The sequence below is a fragment of the Anas platyrhynchos genome, chromosome 2 (genome assembly GCF_047663525.1).
Source record: "Anas platyrhynchos isolate ZD024472 breed Pekin duck chromosome 2, IASCAAS_PekinDuck_T2T, whole genome shotgun sequence".
NCBI classification, from domain to species: Eukaryota; Metazoa; Chordata; class Aves; order Anseriformes; family Anatidae; genus Anas; species Anas platyrhynchos.
The window spans coordinates 74,995,672-75,016,695 of NC_092588.1; the positions used below are offsets into that span (position 1 = coordinate 74,995,672).

The 21,024-nt window shown below is 37.6% G+C and overlaps 1 protein-coding gene across 6 annotated transcripts in view; it reads right to left on the minus strand.

Moving 5' to 3' along the window:
* The window catches only part of SEMA5A (semaphorin 5A), a 329,372-nt gene that overhangs the window by 213,876 nt on the left and 94,472 nt on the right, over positions 1-21,024 (minus strand). For all 6 annotated transcript variants that reach the window (XM_072034957.1, XM_027451744.3, XM_072034958.1 and 3 more), the window contains one exon: positions 17,449-17,644. In XM_072034957.1, the coding sequence (XP_071891058.1) occupies positions 17,449-17,578 (130 nt within the window). In that variant the 5' untranslated portion in view covers positions 17,579-17,644. The remainder of the gene's footprint in view (positions 1-17,448; positions 17,645-21,024) is intronic.

Genomic DNA, 21,024 nt, shown 5'->3' on the forward strand with positions numbered 1-21,024 from the left:
TGAGCAAACTGCCTTGTGCATTCCTCAAGCTGCAGTGACCCGAAGGTCCACCACAACTAATTCACTCTACTTCTGGTGTATACTGTTTAAACTATATATAGTAAACACTTATATTATGTTTAAACCCATACAATTACAGGATACTAGTTAAATATTTTTAAAGCCATCTTTTACATGTTTGCATTTAACAACTTTAAGTCATTCTTCACATATTTTGACTTACTTTGGCCCAGATTCTTTCTCTATCTATACTAGCCTAGCACTGTTGCAAAACATGCCAGAAATCTTGATTAAAATATTCCTGTCGGATGCATTCACAATGAGAACAGCAAAAGTTTTGTTGTTGTTGTTTTTTGTTTGTTTGCTTTTGTTTGTTTGTTTGTTTGTTTTGAGAGAGAGAGTAATGCAAGGCAATATAAATCATAAAATACTCATCTAACAAATATGGTAAGCACAGCAAATATTTTTCCCATTTCTCTTACAGAAAAGGCTCATTCTAAGAGTTAGAAGTAAAAAGCAATATTCTAATTATACCCATCTCGAAATCTGAGCACAAACATCCACCCAAGCCATTCTTCCATAAAGCCTGTGATAGAAGCTGAATACTTGGAAGACAGCAGCCTACTGCAAAGCAGAGAAAGGCTCCTTGTTATAGGCTGTTTTTCCAAAACCTGTAATTCCAGACATATGCTTTCTATATGCAATGGTATGTTGGCAAATCTGTTTCCAGGACCATACGCCTCCCTAGCTTTATGATCCTGGCTGCTTAGGCAGGATGTCTTACAGAACTGTATCACTAAGATGACTGTGTCTTGCCCATACTGTGTCACACTCTTTCTAGGGAGATGGAGCCACAGTTTGGGAAAAAACCCACAGAGTGCCTGCCACCTAGGCCATGCGTGCTGACTCCCTGTAGGTTGCAAAGCCAGGAGCACTCAATATAGACACAGACTCAGATCAAAGTTCTGCATGTTTGTTGACCCTTTCTACATGATTCACAATTCTGTCCTTCTTTACTATGCATTTCAGAGGCTGAGGAATTAATTATTAATGCTTCTTACAATAGCAGAGCTTAAAGTCAGTACTTAAAGATATTGCATTTTAGTGCCATAGTTGATGTTATGTATGAAGTTAAGAGCAAGACAATACACAAGTAATCTGACCTTTAGATACCAAGCATGAATTACAGGCCAGGTAGGTGCCTCTGGTTCTTTTTCTGTGATTTTTAGTACACCAGTAGGACAAACTACTGCATTACAAATTTAACTAAGGGGGGAGGAAATATAAAATAAAATAAAATAAAATAAAATAAAATAAAATAAAATAAAATAAAATAAAATAAAATAAAATAAAATAAAATCTTTAATGTTTAAACTTACAGAAAGAGACAGCATTGAAAAGAGACAGCACTTTAAAAAGTTCTGTACTAAAAAGTTAAAAAGCCAAGCCAAGCCCAGCTCAATACTCCAGTGAAATTCCTGGTCCACTTTTTACTCAGATTGGAAGATATTTGGCATGTCCACTTCTTTGTATATATGGTACAAATATCCGGATGTCAAGCGTAAGGATGGTAATAGATGTTAACAGGTCTTACAGTCTTTGCTACCTGAAGGTTCTAATAATCTAAATGGAGTGGACCAGAAGCAGATTGGACGCTATACATACAGAGAAAAGCACAAATTCAGCAACAAAATAGCGGCATCTCCTGATGTCATTTCATGCGCCCCTTTAAATTGAAAGAATTAGGACAGCAAGGTCTATTAAGCACATATTCAGTATCACATTTTAATAAGAAAGCCATTGCATGTAGCCCTCATCATACAGAATACATTTACATCTGTGTACACCACTTTAATAATACAGATTTAAGAGAATGCAGAAATCATAAATGAGGAAAAAAATACCAGCAGTACCTAAACAAAAAATGGTAATCAAGTTGAAGATTTAAATAATTATTATAAAAATTAAGGATATTTTAACGTTGATAATACATTGAAAAACAAAAATAAATTGATTAGGTGATTAAATAGTAAAAGAACTATGAAGTTTCTAAAACAGGGAACCAAAAAGAAACAAGAAAATAAACCATCATTTCTACCTCCAAGGAAAAAAACAAACACAACTGTACAGACTAGATTAACTAACGCAATCAAATCCTTCACAAAAAAAAAGAAAAAAGAAAAAAAAAAAGATGGTGTTACTGTTTTGCCAAGATTAAATCAGTAACCACAAACTAAAAGATTCCTCTTTTAAGTTTTACCATACTACATTTGATTCCCCTTTGGAAACATGAAAACGTGTCAGATCTTCATCTGCAGTTCAGAGCTCATCTTTGCTAATATGGAATTAAAAAAACAAAAACAAAAACAAAAGCACACACACACACACAAACCCACAAAAACAAAAAGACAAAGTCAACCTCAAAACTATGGCTTTCTTTTGAGACCCACTATTCTGGAGGTCTCTTTAGACCATGAGCAAAGCAGCTGTTGTTCTTCTACTATCCATCACAACCTAACACCATCCTGAAGTTTGCCTTTCCTTCCAAAGACAACTTCAGAAATCAAGAAATAAATATGCAGCTCTGGCCTTACCTAGAAGATCTGCCAGCTCCCCAAGACCCTCTCCACTTTAAATCATCTGTAATAAAACAAATCCTAAGAATCCTAAGACTATAAATCCCTTGACATCATCCAGAAAGTTCACCAGTTGCTTATTGGGTCTCTGCTTTTTAAAACAACTATTACCAGCCTCAAAACAATTTTGGAGATAACATGGCAGGGCTATACATAGTTTATTTTTATTGCGGGAAACAGAAAACAAAGGATACTTAAAGTATCTGTCTCTTGACTTAAAACAAGTTCTATATCACAGAAGAATGAACTTGAACTTCTTTCTTAAACTTGCTGTAAATTTACCCATGCCTACCCAGCTCCTCACATTTTTCATTGGTGCTCTCATTAGTCACAAAGTCATGGCCTCAGCAGTCAGCCTACAGCTCTCAAGGCAAGGGAGATGCAGTCACAGCAATTGCCCTTCCCTGGTTCCTTGGCCTGCTTTTACAATCTGCTTTAACCTCCAAAGTTTCAAGGTCTAAAAAACCAAGCCTGCATTCCTGTTTTCTTTGCCCATTCAAAGCTTCCCCAGCTAGAAGCACATACTTCTGCATTCTTATGTGTATGCATATGTCTTTTACTGGGATAATTAAAGGGAATTTGGGTTCTGACTGTCTGTGCCCTCAGGGAAGAGACAGTAACATCTGCTGCAATGACTACTTATTTCTTATTTTTCTGTACAAGGGGTTTGAATTGTTTATGTTTCATTGTTCAAACACACACATTGCATACAAATGCAAGGAATAAGAGAGAAAAGATTGAACTCCCACCTAGATAAAAGCAGTTTCAGTGCTACAAGCGCAGGTTTTATATGCTTAGGATCACTTGAGAGTTCTACAGAAATTACACAGTGATGTGGTATCAGCCACGATATCCAGTTAAGAGACTTTTTCTTTTTTTTTCTCTCTCTCATAGACAGAGACAGTATGAAACTAGAGGGGAGAAGAACAATAGAACCTACTTTGCAAAGTTATGCTAGCCAGCTGGCCGAGATATCATTAACCATACTCTTCCCACTTCTAAGAAATCAAACCCTTGACTTAAACATGGAGCACCTGATGTTATGTTTTTAAATCACACAGTATCAGTCATCTGAGGATAGCATTGTATTTAAAAATAATAACTAGGTGTGCTTCAAAACTGTTTGAGTTGCCAAGAACCGTGCTTAAAAACTTTCTGTTGCCTGATCTTCAGCACCGTTTTTGAAAAACAAATGCAAAGTAACTTACAGACTGTTGTGTAAGCCATAAACTGAAATAAGGATTTTCAAACCTAACCCACTTTAAAGCAAAAAGCCTACTAATCTTTACTAACTGTCCAAACTAGGAACCATAAAAAACATCATGCTGCAGACTACAATTAAGAAAAAAAAAAAAAAAAAAAAGGAAAAAGGAGATGGGAAGAGTCAATACTGAAGCATTTGGGGTCTGAGGGCTCAGTTCTGGGTATTTCTCCATTATGCCTTTAAATACAATACCAACTTAAGTTTCCCTACTTTCAGATTGCATTGAACTGTCATTCTAATTGTTTCGTCATTGCACACATCTGTTCTCAATATTTTGCAATGAAATATTCATAAATACCAGCCTGAATGACATCACCTTGAGATAAACTCAAGCCCTCTGCTGTAGAAACACGGTAGGGATTGCAGCCTACCCTCTCACTGTTTAGATTCTCCACTATCTCAGCTCCTGGGAAACTGCTATTCTCACCATAATCATTAAACTTTTTTCATTTTGTGAAGCTGTCAGAAGCAGATTTAGCAACTGCCCCTCTTCTTGAATTGTTTATGCACCTGGCTGCATAACAGAGAGGAGCTCAGGGCGGTGTTAGAGAAAACAAACACAATGGAAAGGATTTCCAGAAAAAGGCACCTACAGAACCATAAGACTGGTGTTAGCTGCCATGTTTGTAAGGGCAACGAAGGTGTCACCTCCACTAGTTCACAGCTAGGATGAGTTCTTCTGCATAACAATAAAATGCTTAACATGTATTTAAGAGAGAAGCTTTGGTAGGTATCAGAGATCTGAGGGATCACTGGAAGCTACTAAAGCCAATTTACTATAGTAGACTATGTGTTGGAATGGTTTATGGGTTGTATCACTTCAACCAAGAGTCTTATCTGTAAACACAAACAAATAGTCAAGCAAAGGATGTGGTATCCAGGCCAGAAAAATAAATCACATACAAACTGTATTTTAAAAAGCAACAGATGTAAGACTAAAGCTGACCAGAAGCCTGTCCTCAGATTAGAGGTAGATTCAAGCAGAAATGGGATAACATTCAGGTAAGGAGTCACAAGAAGATATACAGCATAAAACAAAGTATAGTGTTAATTAAAACTGCTGATGCAAAGTTTCAGAGAGTTTCAGAAAATTTTCACGAAATGAAAATAACGGGAATAGACTTGGGGGAAAAGAACAAATGCAGGAAAAGACAAAGAGGGAGAGAATGCCTCAGTGAAACACACAAGCGTTATTATCCTGCACTGCACTTAAGTTTCTTCTGCTTTAATATCCTATTTGCAACAGCTGCTAGCTTAAGATGGCCTAGAAGAAAAAAAAAAAAAAAAAAAAGAAAAGAAAAAGTGTAAGAACTCTAATGTAGACAGTAGTGGTATTATCAAATCTTAACATTATGTCTCAATCCAAAGTCTAAAAGTGAGAGATAGTCTAAGCCTGAATCACATAAGAGCAGAAAATCAGGAGGAGAGAGTACAGAAAGCTAATCAAAGCAAGAGATCTGAAATAAAAAAATGATGAGAAGGGCGTGAGAAACCTCTGTAGGATTCTCAGGAGAAAGAAAAAAACACATCAGTGAATGAAGGAGGATGAACCAAGGGAAACACTTTTGTCCACTTTACACTGTCAGCCACCCTGCAGGTAGGCTGATCCACACTTCAGTGTAGGGACTCATTCAGCAGTGTAGGTGGAGATGAGCACATTACCAAAATAAGGAATATTTTCTGAGCTGTGAAAACCATGCCACGTAACTCTGCTGTGTTTTGACATGTGGAAATTCTACTTGCTGCATCTGTCCTTCCCCATACTAGTGAGAGATCTATTCATCACCAGGGCAGTTCTGCTAGTCGGCACTCCAGGCAGACATAAACCAGTAACTTCACGCCTCAGCCAGCACAGAGTCCACACACTCTTCCCAGTGAGTGCAGCTCCTCCTTCCAGTTACCAGCACTGGTCCCACCGCTGCCTGCCTTCCTATGAGTGATACAGAGAGACTGACCTCATGCAACATCAAACATCCTTGGTCGTGCCCTTTCTTCAGAGGGGATCAAACTTCCACATTTTAACAATTAAAACCTGGCTTTGGCTTTTGGTCACAGAATTTATTTGGAGGATATCAAGTTGTATGACTACCGGAAAACAGTATTTGGCCTTAATGGGGAGTTTCTCTCTCACACACGCACACAAAGATCAATTTTTATTTATTTATTTACTGTAGGGAAGAGAAGCATAAAGCCAAAAACCTGGTTACTATAATGCCGTATTACTTTTCTGGAAAACACCTGTTTCAGTTAGCAAAACTATTTCTAGGACTGAAGGTCCTGCAATGACACACTAATGGTGGCATGCTACAGCACCAAACTTCTTTAATTACATTGCTATAACATAATACAGTTTCTTGATTTTATAAATTCTGCCCAAGACCCAAGACTACAGCTTGTAAAGTGTTTTCAAGTCTGAAAATGCTTTATATCAAAAAAAAAAAAAAAAAAAAAAAAGCAACAAAAGAAGACATACTGTAACATGAAGGGCAAAGGGGACAAAACCTGATAATCTTGGTAAGACCTTGGAGCTAGGACTTCAGACTGGAATACACACCCCACCCCTACTATAAAAACAGCAACAACGAAAAAGCCTTCAAGCCAAAACAAAAACGTGACCAGCAAGAAAAATACAAGCCCACAAAATATAGAATAGCAATTTTCTTTGTTAAAAATAATGACAATAAAAAAATGCTAAAAGGCACTGTCAAATTATAAAGGTATCTGTCATTATTATTAAGTACCTCAATCACTGCACTATAGATCTAGTTGTGAATTGATCTTCTAATCCTCAGAAATGGTAGAGAAGAACTGCTTCTTTGTCCAGAAGAAACAAAACCTTTGTCCATCATAACAAAACCTGAAGTGAGTACTATTAGTGGCAAGACAAGCTTATGACACGTCAAAGTATGGTCTCACCTGAATATGACAAATTGCCATGTAACAAATGAATATCTACCATGTTCAGCCATGCAAACAAAATCAGTCACTATTCAGCATCCTACGATCCTGTCAAAAGCAAGAGAACAGTACCACAGAAATGAGGTAAGAAAAAGCATGTAAAAAAAATCACTTTGAAGAAGCACTGACTGTTCTCCTTCTTCCACATGCTCTGTCAAATAAACAGAGTATGTCTGAAAGTTTATTTAAGAAATTAGGTATGTGATTTTGCTCTTCTTTTTCCCTCCTCCTTTCCCCTAGGAGGAAGAAAAAATAATATAAAAATTAAAAAAAAAAAAGTTTAAAATGTTTTCCCTCCATACCACTAGGATTCCTGGTAATAGAAGAGCTGCAGGCAAGTTCCAAGTCAGGCCAGGGTTTCCTCAGATCTTGCAGCTGCTGCAATAGCTAACAGAAGGCTACATTTGGTGACAAGCAGTAAGGGCAGCAGGGGCCTCAAAGTTTCAGAGATGTCCCATGAAGTAGCCAGGTCCTGAGGGAACTAGCTGATGCAGTTGATGTAGATGCCAAGCCACTCTCCGCCATATTTGAAAAGTCATGGCAGTCAGGAAAAACCTCTAGTGTCTGGAAAAATGGAAATATCACTCCCATCTTTAAAAATGGTAGAAAGGGAGATTTGGGGAACTACAGAGCAGTGAGCCTTGCATCTGTGCCTGGGATGATCATGGAACAGATCCTCCTGGAAGCAATGTCAAGGCACATACAGGATAAAGAAGTGATCCGAGACAGCCAGCATAGCTTCATCAAGGGTAAATCATGCCACCAGTCTGGTGGCCTTCTATGATGGGGTGATCAGGGAACACTGACCGATGTCATCTACCTGGACTTCCTTAAGGCCTTTGACATAGTTCCACACAACACATTTACCTCTAAATTGGAAAAGTATGGATTTGAAGTGTCTACTCTTTTGTGGATAAGAAATTGACTGGATGGTTAAAGCCAGAGAGTTGCAGTTGATGGGCCTATGTCGAGGTGGAGGCTTGTTGATGAGTGGTGTCCCTCAGGGGTCCAGCTAGGGACTAGTTCTGTTTAGTATCTTTATCAGTGACACTGCCAATGGGATCGAGAGCACCCTCAGCAAGTTTGCAGATGATGCCAAGTTGAGTGTAGTTGATATAACAGGATGGGATGCCATCCAAAGGGACTTGGACAAGCTCGAGAAGTGGGCCTATGTGAACCTAATGAGGTTCAGCAAGTCCAAGTACAAGGTTCTACACCCAGGTCAGGGCAACCCCAGACATGAGGATCTCACTCATTAAGAGTAGCCCTCTCTGCACTGATAGCAGTCCCTGAGAAGGACTTGGGATGAAAGGTTCAACACGTGCCAGCAGTGCACACTTGCAGCCCAGATCCTGGGCAGAGTCCAGCAGGTTGAGGGAGGTGGTTGTCTCCCTCTGCTCTGCCCTCGTGAGGCCCCACATAAGTGTTGCATCCGGTACTCCTCATCTTTCTGGGACCCCCAGTACAAGAAGGACATGGACCTATATTAGTGCGGGCCCAGAGGAGGGCCACAAAGATGATCAAGGGGCTGGAGCACCTCTACTCTGAATAAAAGGGAGAGGGAGCTGGGGCTGTTCAGCATGAACAGAAGGCACCAGAGAAATCTCACTGCAGCCTTTCAGTACCTAAGGGAGGCCTACAAAAAAAGATGGAGAGTGACTTTTTACACAGACAGATAGTGATAGCACGATGAGGAGTGGTTTTCAACTAAAAAAGGGTACATTTAGATTAGCTGTTAAGAGGAAATTATTTACTCAGAGGGCGATAAGGTACTGATACAGGTTCCCCAGAGAAGCTGTGGATGCCCCATCTCTGGAAGTGTTTGAGACCAGGTTGGATGGGGCCCAGGGGAACCTGGTCTAGTGGGAGGTGGCCCTGACCACGACCGGGGTGTTGGAACCAGGTGATCTTTAATGCTGCTTTCAAACCAAGCCATCCTCCAATTCTATGATATGCTTCATTAAAGCCTTTTCCAAGGGGGTGAGATCAATAGAATATTCATGCTGACAACTTATCTATAGAAGGAATAGAGTATTCCTTAAACGTCTTCTGGAAAAAATATATATACTGTCTGGTGGGGGAAAAAAAAGGCAGTATTGTTTCATCAGCTCTTTAAACACATTGAAACTTCTAGAAGATTATAGAAGTCCACCTTAGGAGCTTTATTTCTTGATCATTGATGTGTTCCTTCAATATATTCCAGGTTGGAACCTATCTTTTACAACCTTTATGTAAAAATACCCATCTCCACTAAAAATACGTATCTTAAAAAAAATAAATAAATAAACCCATAGATTTTAATTCCCTTTGCCCACTTTGTATAGATAGTGGAATTTGTCAGGAGCCTGTCACTTATTCTGCTGTTTTGCTAAAGATCAGGAAACTTCATATACTCCCAACATCCACATTTGAGCAAAAGGAAACAAAACAGCCATAGAAAGGCTACTTGGCATGTTATGTGCAGCTTACTAGCCCTTCTAGTCATAGCTGTTTTCTAGTTATCAGAAAGTTAAAAATAAAAGTTATCTGGTATTCAATACTTTGAGAGTTTCAGTCAGTGTCATAACCTGTTTCTTTATGGGGTAACAAAAATACAGGGTGATTTAGACAAATAGTAAAGGGATAGTAGACTTCAAACTTATTTTTTGAATTAATTGTAAGCAGTTGGAAGTTGCCATTTGCTAGTGGGTGCTTAGTCTCCTGTGTGAAAATAAAGGCAGACCTGATTTTATTAAATATACATGTGTGTATATATATGTATATACATACACACACACACACATATATACACAGCTGAAGGTGGAATTATTTTCCTCTTTAAGAGGGGTTGGTTTTTGAGAGGGTTGTACAATCTCATAGTCCTATCATCTTGACAAACCAAAGTTGTGATATCAACTAGCAATCAACTCTTCTTCACTGATGAATCACCCTTATTTAAAGGAAAACCTAAAAGATGGAAAGCAGTACACTTCAATCCCACTGCTGAAACTGGAAGGAGGTCTTTAAAGTGTGTTTTTGAATACCAGTGGATAAAGAAGAAAAGAGCAATAAAATCTGAGCAGCTTAGTAGACTATTATTAGTTTAAACAGTAGCTTGCAACAAGATTAGGGGAAAGAGAAGAGAGTACAAATAAAAAACAAGTTCATACAACATGCATCTTTTTTTATTCAGCCCACAAGTTATTTCCTCTTGGCACATGTTAAGTACATCTGCTCCACACACAAACCACATGATAAAAGGAGCAAAGATGTACTGAATCTGTATTACTGAGACAAACACCAAGTGAGGGAATTCTGTAGTGGTTAGACAATAAGGTTAAGAAAATATATTTCTTAGGATTCCCAAATGAAGAAATCAAAAAAGAACTATGCTACTTTTCTTTTCTGGTTAACCTCAAGTAGAAGCGAAGGGTTTACTTTCATTTCTTTTATGGACTGAGACATGTTATTTTTAAGCATGTTTATTTAACAGATAAGCTCTTTATAGCACAGCATGTATTTAAAATATCACTAAACACAGCTTCTAAAATTGTCAAACGATTTTATTTTTTTTTTGCTGAGACAGCACAATTTTAAATTTCCATTATTTATAGAGGTATAAAAGAATGAGATTTACCCTAGAGCAGATATCTTAGCTGTACACTGAACATCAATTAAGTCAAGTTTACAACTGTACGTTATTCCTAAAAAAAAAAAAAAAAAGCCTAGGAAACTAGGCTTTGTATAGGTGAGCGGCAGAACAGCCAATATGTATAACTTCAAATCTGAAACTGGTGTTGGGTCATTTTTTTCCATCTTCCTCTTATCCTGTTTTCCTAATGAATATCAACAAGGCCTTACATTCCAAAATTGTTAAAATAAGGCACAAATACATCAGCTAGCTTGTCTCATGCCAGTGCCATGCTACATACATGTATACGCATGAGAAAGTATGAAGAGATGGTTGCATGAAGCTGTAAATATAAGTATTCCTCCATGTCCAGCCAGTGGATGTGGTGACCACATCTATGATTCATCAGTGGAGGAGTCTTAAGTCAAGGACTGCTGTCAGGTTTACGCAAAATAAGCTGTGCTAAATCACCCCACCCATTTAAACTACATGAAGCAACCCAGTTAAGTTTGCCTGAAATAAAATATGAGGCAGATAGGCAAGGGCTGCAATCTGAGAGAAAAGACACAGCCAAGCAATTCAGGATACTCCCTTTAGGTCTACCTAACAGAAAGGGTCTGTCTACAACACAAGTCTCCAGTTGAGTGTGCAAATTTTGGCAGGTTGGACAATTTCAAAAGTTCAACATGCTGGAGATGGGAGCAACACAGCACAAAACTGTAACTACTTTTACAGATAGTGGGTGGGTTTTTTTTGTTTTTGTTTTTGTTTGCTTGATTTTGTCTTTAAATCTGCAATAAAATATCAACTCTATCTGCTATAGTTTCCCTAAAGTGGGTAGTTATGTGCTTTGAAACCTATGGAAATATTTAGACAAACTTCAGTCTATGCAACTGGTTTTCTTTGTTTTTGTATAAGAATAGTTAAACTTTTATAAACAGCCATTGATTTTCACAGGCATTTTATTTTTCTAAACACCATTTGCCTATGATTTACTCCTCAACATTCCTACCCACAGGAAATGTGATTTCCACAACCATCTCTATTTAGGCTAAACTATATTAATAAGGTGTGTTTTTCCAATAAAAAGTAAGAAAAACTTGGTTATCAATAAACCTTAATATGCTTCACAAAGTTGGTATTTCATATCTCTGTGCACATGAAAGCATATCCAGATTAAAAAAATAATAAAAATAAAAATTGTAAGGCCTGATCTTTAAAGATTAGCTTATTTTAGGCCTTTTTTTTCCTGTCAAAACTTTTATTACAAACATAAGTATACTTATTCACACATTTGAAACATATAAACATATGCACAGACCAATGCACTCCTGGTCTTTGTATGTCCATTCTATCACCTCCATTTTTTTTTTCCTTGCACCCAAACCTACAAGTTGCACAGGATTTGCAACCTCTTGCCTCTAATATCTTTATGAGATTTATGTTAGAATAGCTGATGAATCGTTAGCAATACATGTAAAATATGCAGGCAGAACTAAAGGAAAAAAGAACATCAGACTAGCACATTTGCACACCTAGAGGCAGACTCCTCCTTGAAGAGAAAGGGACTTAGGAGGGACTATGCATCACCACAGATACCCCCAACTACATAACACACTGGACTGCATGCTACGAGGCTGATCCTCTCGATCCATCCTTGTTTTTATTAGACATCTGCTTTTATATAAATCTAATCACTGCAATAGCCCTGACTAACTTTAAATAATAAGAAAAGGAAATTTCCAGCTTCCAAGTAAAACACAAAATGCCTTCTTCTAGTCTAGGAAAGCCCTAGGGCAGCAAATTTTAGAGTTGAAACAATTTTAATTCTAGAATAGGCTTTCTTAGTTGTTAAAGTTTCTGGGAGGAAGAAAAAGTACATTATACATTCATAACATGAATTATGCAGATAAACAAATTACACTGATTATTACCACTATGTATGAGAAACAGATGCAATGGAAGAGGGATTTGGGTCATGACAAAAACAATTTGTATGTGCATATGCAAGATTTCTTTCCTTTTCTCTAACTGGCAAATTACATACTTGAGTAGATGTTCTCAACTGGTATGTGGAATTCCTGCCATTTTAAATCAGAAGATATATCACAGACTTTCAGCTAAAAATATCTAGCTGAGAAAATCAATGATAGAAATAGTATGTGCCTCTCCACAGAAGGTAGCTTGACAGGACTATCACCTAAGTGTTTTTTGATGGGCAGTGCAGAAAGCAAGCAAGCTTTTGGAAGAGATATAGTCCCCTTCCATATTTCACCACAACAATTCTTGTGGACTAATTTATCTTTTTATTAGTATTTTGCAGCTGTTCATCATACACTACAGCAGATTCTCACTCCATTAGTTTTATTTAATAGCTTATACTCCATCTACCATGCCTCTCAAAGGAAGTCAAATAAAACGCAGCATACCAAAAGTACAAAAAATAGCCTTAGTCAGGTATAAGTAAAAGAGTTGGTATTTCTGTATAGTTAGTACTGGAGTTCAAAATCTTTAAAGAACCTATCAACCAATAACAACAGTGCTCAGCCTTGGCTGATGTTGAGCATCGCTCACAGAATTTAGCTCTGGTCAGTCTAATATTATAAGATGATTTTACAGAATAGGATAACAACGTAGCAGTCAAATGAAAGGTTTCGTAGTGGTTAAGAATTGATTCCAGGATGCTGTATTGGTCCAGTATCACTAATAATGTCAGCAGATACAGAGAGCGTTTTCCAATATGCATTCACGAAGTCAGTAAACACAGTAGGGAGAATACAGAACACAAGAAGAGGGCTGGTTCAGTCATGTCAACTCCTACTACAGGATTCATTCACAGAGCAGTTCTTCTCACACACACACATCTATTTCTTATTTTGATACCCCCAGGAAGTCCATTCCTAATATACTGCTTCAAAAGAAACCTCTCTTACTCATACTTTCCTTTGGTGTCTCATCTTTGGTTTTGCTAAACCAGCAACCCTGCAATTACTAGTCAAATGCTGCATGCCCACACTAGCTATGTTACCTATCCATCACATACTGTATAATGCATTGAACATACATTTCCACATGTAATTTCAAACATTTACTGATGGCTCCCTACAGATTATTTTGGTGATTATGAGCTACGTCTTATCACACAATTTCAAGTGAATGAAAACTTTTTCAAGATATGCCAGTTCATAAAAGCTAAAATACATCGTGGATACATACTGATTAATACTTTTACAATGAAGGTCAAAAGAGAGTCTTGCATTGAAAATCTTACCAAATCTCATGTTAACAATATGAAAATAAATGTTTCTACATAGCTGCATTTCCCACGTTTATTTACAGCAAAACTAAATTATTCATTACACTCACAGTGATGTCGTCTTTGGCTGCATCAGAAGATGCCACTGAAACAAGAAGATAGCAGGTCTCTGTCCCCAACCAGCCTTCGCACAGATAACTTAAAACTAGAAGGACATAACTGTCCTTCTATTAAATATGATGGAGAACAGCAACAATCTAAAAGGCAGGAAGAGACTAGATTCAAGCTACTCTCCTGTATGCAGGCTGAAATTTATGGACAGAATCAGGCTCATATCAATGCATTTTTATTCAACTTCTAACATGTAACTCTACTAATGAGTCTAAATTATTTGCTTTTACAGTTGTGTACACAACAAATGTACATGAAACAATCCTTCAGTTTGTGAAATAAAGCAGCCAAGTGATGGATTTTTAAACGTGATTCTTTAATTTACAACTTTGTTTATGTCTGTTATAATAAAATTTCACTTAATTTTTCAAATCTAATTTACACATACTACATGAATACTAAGAAAGTCCACATACGTCAGACTAAATTATACTACTTAGTCCATCAATAAATGAGAGATAAAGGTCCTCCCTTCACCACAGACTGATGGTTTACAATCCTCATGTAAAAAATATGACCAATTTAGTTTACTCTCCAATATATTGGAGAAAGGGACATCTGACCATTTTCTTATCAAACCGTTAAAATGCCAGAGCAACATGTTTTGCCCAGAAAGCATTTATGTTATTTTCTATAATCTTATAGAAGAAATGGAAACAAACCTTTTTTTTTTTCCCCAATTAGAATTAAATAAATCCTAATTAATTGAAATAAACATAAAAAAAATGCACACACACTTTCTTAGTGAAACAGGAGGAATGCAACAGGTGATGTAATACATCCAAATCTCCACATCCTCCCAACTAAAAAGTATTTGGACTTCCTTTTAAATTGCAATACTAATGGAAAAAAAATTCAGTTCAAATTAAAAAAAAAAATCAATTTATTTATTTATTTTTAGTAGACAGTGCCCTCCAAGTGTTTTTTGCTTTGTTCCAACTATTCCTCAGCAGTCCATCCCAACACACAGGAAGACAACCACATGTATTAAGAGACTGGCTTGGCTAAGCTGGGTGCTCATGATGGGGCTTCAAATCAAAAAGACAGTATGTATTAGGTGGAAACGGGGACAAAGTGACCAAGGAGGAATTTATAAATACTGCACAGACACTTAAGAACCATTTCAGGTTGACCAAAGTTCAATGGGAGTTCAGACTTGCAAGGAATGTCAAGGGCAACAAAAAGAGCTTCTGCTGCTACAATAATAACCAAAGGTCAAACAGGGAAAATACAAGTCAGTTGCTGAACTTGGGCAGGTGATCGGTGCCAGCAGACACAGATGAAGTTGAGGTGCTCTATACTCCTTCTGTTTCAGTCATCATCAGTGAGGTCTCACTGGCTACTGTATTTAGCAAAGGAGTTCAAGAACTACCAGTGGTGGACACAGTCTGAGTAAGGGACAACTTGCAAGATCTCAGCCCATATAAATCCAGGGGATCAGACAAACTGCATCCATGGACAATGAGATAGTTGGGCACTCTTCATCTATGAAAAGTCACAGAGAGGAAGAAACATTCCCAGTGACTACAGTGAAAAAAACGTGGGAACTACAAGCCATTCAGCCTCTCTTCGGTTCCTGTGAAAGTCATACTGTTAGTCCCCTTGGAAAGCACTTTTATGGACACATGGAGGAGAAGGTGGCAACTGAGAACAGTCAACATGGGTTTCCCAAAACACAGTCAATTCCTGACCAACGTGATTGCTTTCTATAATAAAAGGACTAGTTCTGTTGATGAGAGCAGTGGATTTCACCTATCTCAAGTCTTTCTGTCTCACTGCAAGTTTGGATGTTATGGTCTGCCTCTACAAACAGAGAATCAGATGGATAAAAAGCCAAGTAAATGATCAAACACAGAGAGTAAATGTTTCATGGGACTTACTCCACCATGAATCCAGTGCAACAAGTAGAATATCACAAAGATTCATCCTGGAACCTGTTCTGTTTAACATCTTAATTAGTGGCTAAGGGGGACCACCAAGCCGCATGCTGTTAAGTTTGTAGATAACACTAAATTCGTTGATAAGCTTGAGAGCAGGGCTGTCATCCAAAGGGACCTAGATGGGTTGGAGGAATGGACCTAGAACAGTCTCAGAAAATTCAGCACGCACACAGAGTCCTGCACCTGGAAAGGAACAATCCCACAGCACAGGCTGAGGACTGACTGCTGTCTTGGCAGACAACAAACTGAACACAATCCAGCAACATGCATTCATAGTAAAGAAGGCTAACAGCATCCTGAGCTGTATTAACAGGAGTATAGCCTGTTCAAAGGAACAAGATCAAGGAAAGGGATTACTGAATCACACTAGAAGCATCTAAAATACTGCATCCAGTGTTGGAGCTTCCAATACACAAGAGTGTTGTTAGGAGAGCCAATGAGATGGCCAACAACCTAAACAACATGAGCTACCAGTAGACTCTTGGGGAAATGTGCTTTGTTCAGCCTAGAGAAGAGAATGTTTTTAGGGTGACCTCATAGCAGTTTCCAACATCTAAAAGGTGATTATCAGGAAGATGGAACCAGGATCTCGGCAGCGGTGCACAGTGGATGATGTCCTGTTTCAGCTGGGACAGAGTTAATTTTCTTCATTGTGGCTGGTATGGTGCCACGTTTTGGATTTAGGAGAAAAATATTTTTGATAATTCACTAACATTTTAGATATCACAGAGCATTGCTTACACTAAGTCAAGGACTCTTCAACTTCTCATGTTACCCTGGCAGTGAGGAGACTGAGGGTGTGCAAGAAGCTACGAGGGGAGAAAAACAGGACAGGTGACCCAGACTGGCCAAAGGGATGTCTCATACCATATGGCATCACACCAAACAATAAAACATAAGGTAAGTTGGCCTGGGGGTGGCTGCCGCTACTCAGGGGCTGGCTGAGTATCAATTACAAGGTACTAAGCAGTTGGATTGTGCATCACTTGCTTTTGTGTATTCTTTTATTATTATTTTCCCTTCATTTTTCTGTCCTATTAAACTGTCTTTATCTCTACCCACAAGGAGGGATTGGGGGAATAAGCAAATTACTGTGTGTTACTTAGCTGCCTGCAGGGTTAAACCACAATAAAGAGAAGAGACAATGGGCTTAAGCTGAAATAAGAGAGGTTCACACTAGATATATGGAAGTTAAGTTACCACTACAAGGAGAGTCAGGCTCTGCATAAGACTGCCCAGAGAGGTTGTACTGTCTGTGCCCTGGCAGGTTTTCAGGGCCAGGCTGGATGACGCCCTGAGCAGTCTTGTCTGATCTCATAGCTAGCTCTGCTTCGAACAAGAGGTTGACCTCCTGACTTCCCCTTCCAACCTGAACTATACTGTGACCCTAACTTTGCTTTAATCACAGAGGAAAATGAGTCACCCACCTTCAACTGAAATATTTAGCACAAAGTTGTGAACAAACTTTTCAAACTTAGTTGTATTCAACCTATATGAATACAGGATGAAGAGATTACTTTAGTTTTTTTTTGTTGTTGTTGTTGTTTGGTTTTGTTTGTTTTTGTTTTGTTTTTTAAGAAAGGAGAAGGTACTTCTTTGCTCTTACTCTTTACCTTTGTATGTAATCACTGGGTGTTCAGCTCTGTGGCAGTGGATATCTTCTGCTGCAGGCTCCAGTATTCCTAATACCCCAAATCCTGCCAACAGCACTGTAAGGAGGCAGCTTCCTTTCATGGTGGTCATGCTGTCCTCCACAGCAGTCAGTTCTTTCAACCGGCCACTCTCCTTGCACTCATGTGGGAAAAGCACCTGGAAAATTCGAAGAAATTTACTCAAGCACATAAGTAAATGCCACAGAAAAGTTAAGCAATTCTTGATGTTTAAAACAATGACAACAACAAAATAATTTTCTGTCTGTTTAGGTTTTCACTCCTTGATAGTACTCAAACAGCTGCTCCTAAAAATATTTTATAAAGTTATCATCAATTACACAGTTCAGGAGTATTTTTTTCTTTTATCATCCAGAAGCATTCAAAAACTGTTACTCATTCCCTCCCTCACCATTCCCCATCATTTTTTGAGACTGATGACAAGGTTACTTATTGCAAATTCAAATGCTGAGGACCTCTTTCTAATAAATCTAGAAACCAATCACCGAAGTCATTGACTTTCATTCATGACCAGAATAAAGTTGAAGTTTCATTTCCCCATTTATTTTCTTGAAGTGGCCAATAACCAGACAACTTTTTTTTTTTTTTTTTCTAGCAACAGAATACTCATGGTGTCAACGTTACTGTAGAACCAACCCAATTCATTCAGCTTTATCACATCAAACGTTCCAAGCACTAACAACCTAATGGTGCAACTCAAAACACTTTTGCCACTGGCAGCTACACTGAGTCCAACAAGCTTGCTTGTTGATAGCACACACTCATGAGACATCATTGCCTTTTAGGGGAAGAAGGCTGGAGAATCAAGACAACTGAATTAAAGCAGAAATGTCATTTTGCAAATTAATGGAGCCATTCAGGAAAAAATAATCAGCAATATTGACTTCTAATACATTTTATCTCACTGAATTGCAGTGTGTTGTTTAATAAGGTGGAAATTTTCTATTTGTGTAAACACCCTAAATGCTTGAAACAAAGGGCTTTTAATTAATAGATGCTCCATAGTAAGACCAGTGTTTTAAAAGCTTTGCTCAGAAAGCAGAATGGTTAGTAAACACAGTTTCCTAACATACTGTAGCACCAGCCATCTTCCGATGAACTTCTCTACTCTTCACACTTTATTTTTACTGCCTTTAGAAGCCTTCTAGCTACGACCTGGACACATCTAATCTTCATTAATTTAAAGTAAAACAAATAGACCACAGACATAATACATCTAAGCAGTACATAAATTTATTAGTCGATTTTAGCTTCTCTGCTAAATTTGCTTATGTTTCAGAGAAGAAAAAAAAAAAAAAGGTGAGAGGGGTGATTCTAGCCAGTTAAATTCATATTCCTACCTTTCTAAGTAATATATCTTATGATGCTATATTCCAATATGAATCTGTCCTTATAAATTGCCTGTGGCTCATCTGCTCATAGATATTCTGTGGGCATAAAGCTCCTGTTCCAATGTTTCAGTAGTTCTGCAAGGATGACATTTCAAACATTTTGCACCATTCATATCCAAATTCATAGTTTATGCGGGTAATATCATAGCTAATGGATATTACTAACTTATAGATAGCACAAATATATTACTACCAGGTGGTTCTAATTCAAGTTTCCATAAGATTATGTATGTGTATTTACAAACCAAAGGGAAGGACAGATATCACATCACAAGCTCAAGACTGTTTTTCTTGCTCATGGTACAGCAGAACTATTCCAACACGTACGCATGTAGTACTTTTGTATTAAAGAAAGAAATTTTATTTCCTTTAACTTGTTAAGTCTCAGAAATACCCACAAATATGTGAATATAATGGAAATAAATTAAACAAGAACAAAATGAAATATTTCTACTGGAAGCTCAGCCTTCTCTGGCTCCCTGTCAATGTTGTTTACATGTATAGTTACACAGTAGAAGAATTTGGGGGCAAAATAATTTTTCCCTAACCTAGATGCAAACTTTCTCTTGTTGTATGCATCTCACATTGTAAAAATGAAGGCAGGAAACACTCCTTTCCCTTAATTAGAATATCCAAAAACAAGGTTAGACTTTGAAGGAGACAAAAGAAAAACAGCAAATGTATTTCTGATTATGTATCTCAGAGAAAAAGTTAGGTTTCTTTCTACTTCAACCACTACCTGTTTAAGTTTACTAATCAAATGTATTAATTCATTAATTTTATTTTATTTAAAAAATGCATTAGTTAATACATTTAAAGTAATTAATGCAAATCAAATACATTGTGGGTGACATCAAGTAAAAGCTTACTTGCAACTACACAGAAGAGAGTCTTCAGAGACCTGAATCAGACAAGAGAGCAGTAAACCAAGTTACCAGATGGAAAGCTCATCACAAGCTCTCTTACAAGAAAAGGACAAGCTAAGGCAGCTGAGCAACTGGCTGGAACAGGAACTCACTACCCACTTCATTATGCTACAGTATGAAGAGATGGAGAAAGGAAAAGGACTCTAGAAACAGCACCTAATATACTGCTAGAGGAATTTAAAGAATAGTAAGAAATAAACAAACATACACTCTGGCATACGCTAACAGCATGAAAAGCCTTTTTCACAGAATTTGCAGGGATTATATTGCTCCCTGCTGCTCAGCCTCAAGTGAGGGTTTCCACATAACACAAGCTGTGTCTCTCTCTCTTTCTCCCTGAGATCCTGCCTGCAGGAAAGAGGCAGCAAAGGCAGCACCTGAACTTGTGGCAGTTCTGAAACAATGCAACAAGTTCACAAGTCTTGAAGCAGGCAAAGCACTAGCCCCTTCTCTTTACTAAACGTGTGACAGTTGTGCCAAGAAGTGGTGCTTAGCTTAGGGCATAAAACAAACTCCAAGAGAACCATAAAGACAAAAAGTTCAGGCTAGTTTCCTTGATTTCTGTAGGCAAATCTCTCTTAACAATGAAATACAACAGTCAAGTCAAAATTTTTCAAAACTGATCAGGAATACTGACTATCTTTTAAATTATTGCTATGCATTTGTGAATTAGTACATTAGACATGCATTATCTGCACAGTTTTTCCTAGCATGGATTTTTACATCAGACTTTAAACAAGTTATATTTACAAACTCAATATAATCCAAGGATTTAAAAAAAAAAAAATCACATCATAAAATTTATTGTAATCCCATATATTAATTTATTTTCTATATTCAAAGGGTCTTGTGCACTTTCTCTGTCTCCTGCTTTCACTTTTTTGGACACAGTTTGCCTAGACAAAATGTAAAAATCAATGAGGCCTATTACATAAGGGTATTATTTTCTTTTATTTATTTATTTATTTATTTTTAGCAAAGTAGTATTTAGTTTATCCATCAGGATAAACCGATGGATATTTGAGGAGGAAAAAAACAGCTATTCAAAATCTGCTATTTCAATTGAGCCAACAAAAAGATACGTACTGCTAAAGAGAAAAAAAAAAAAAGTGAATGCTAAGCATGCAAGGCCTGTAACTGCTGTGCTAGATAGAAGCAGATTCATTAGAGACTATTCCATCCAAACACCAAAGTCATATATT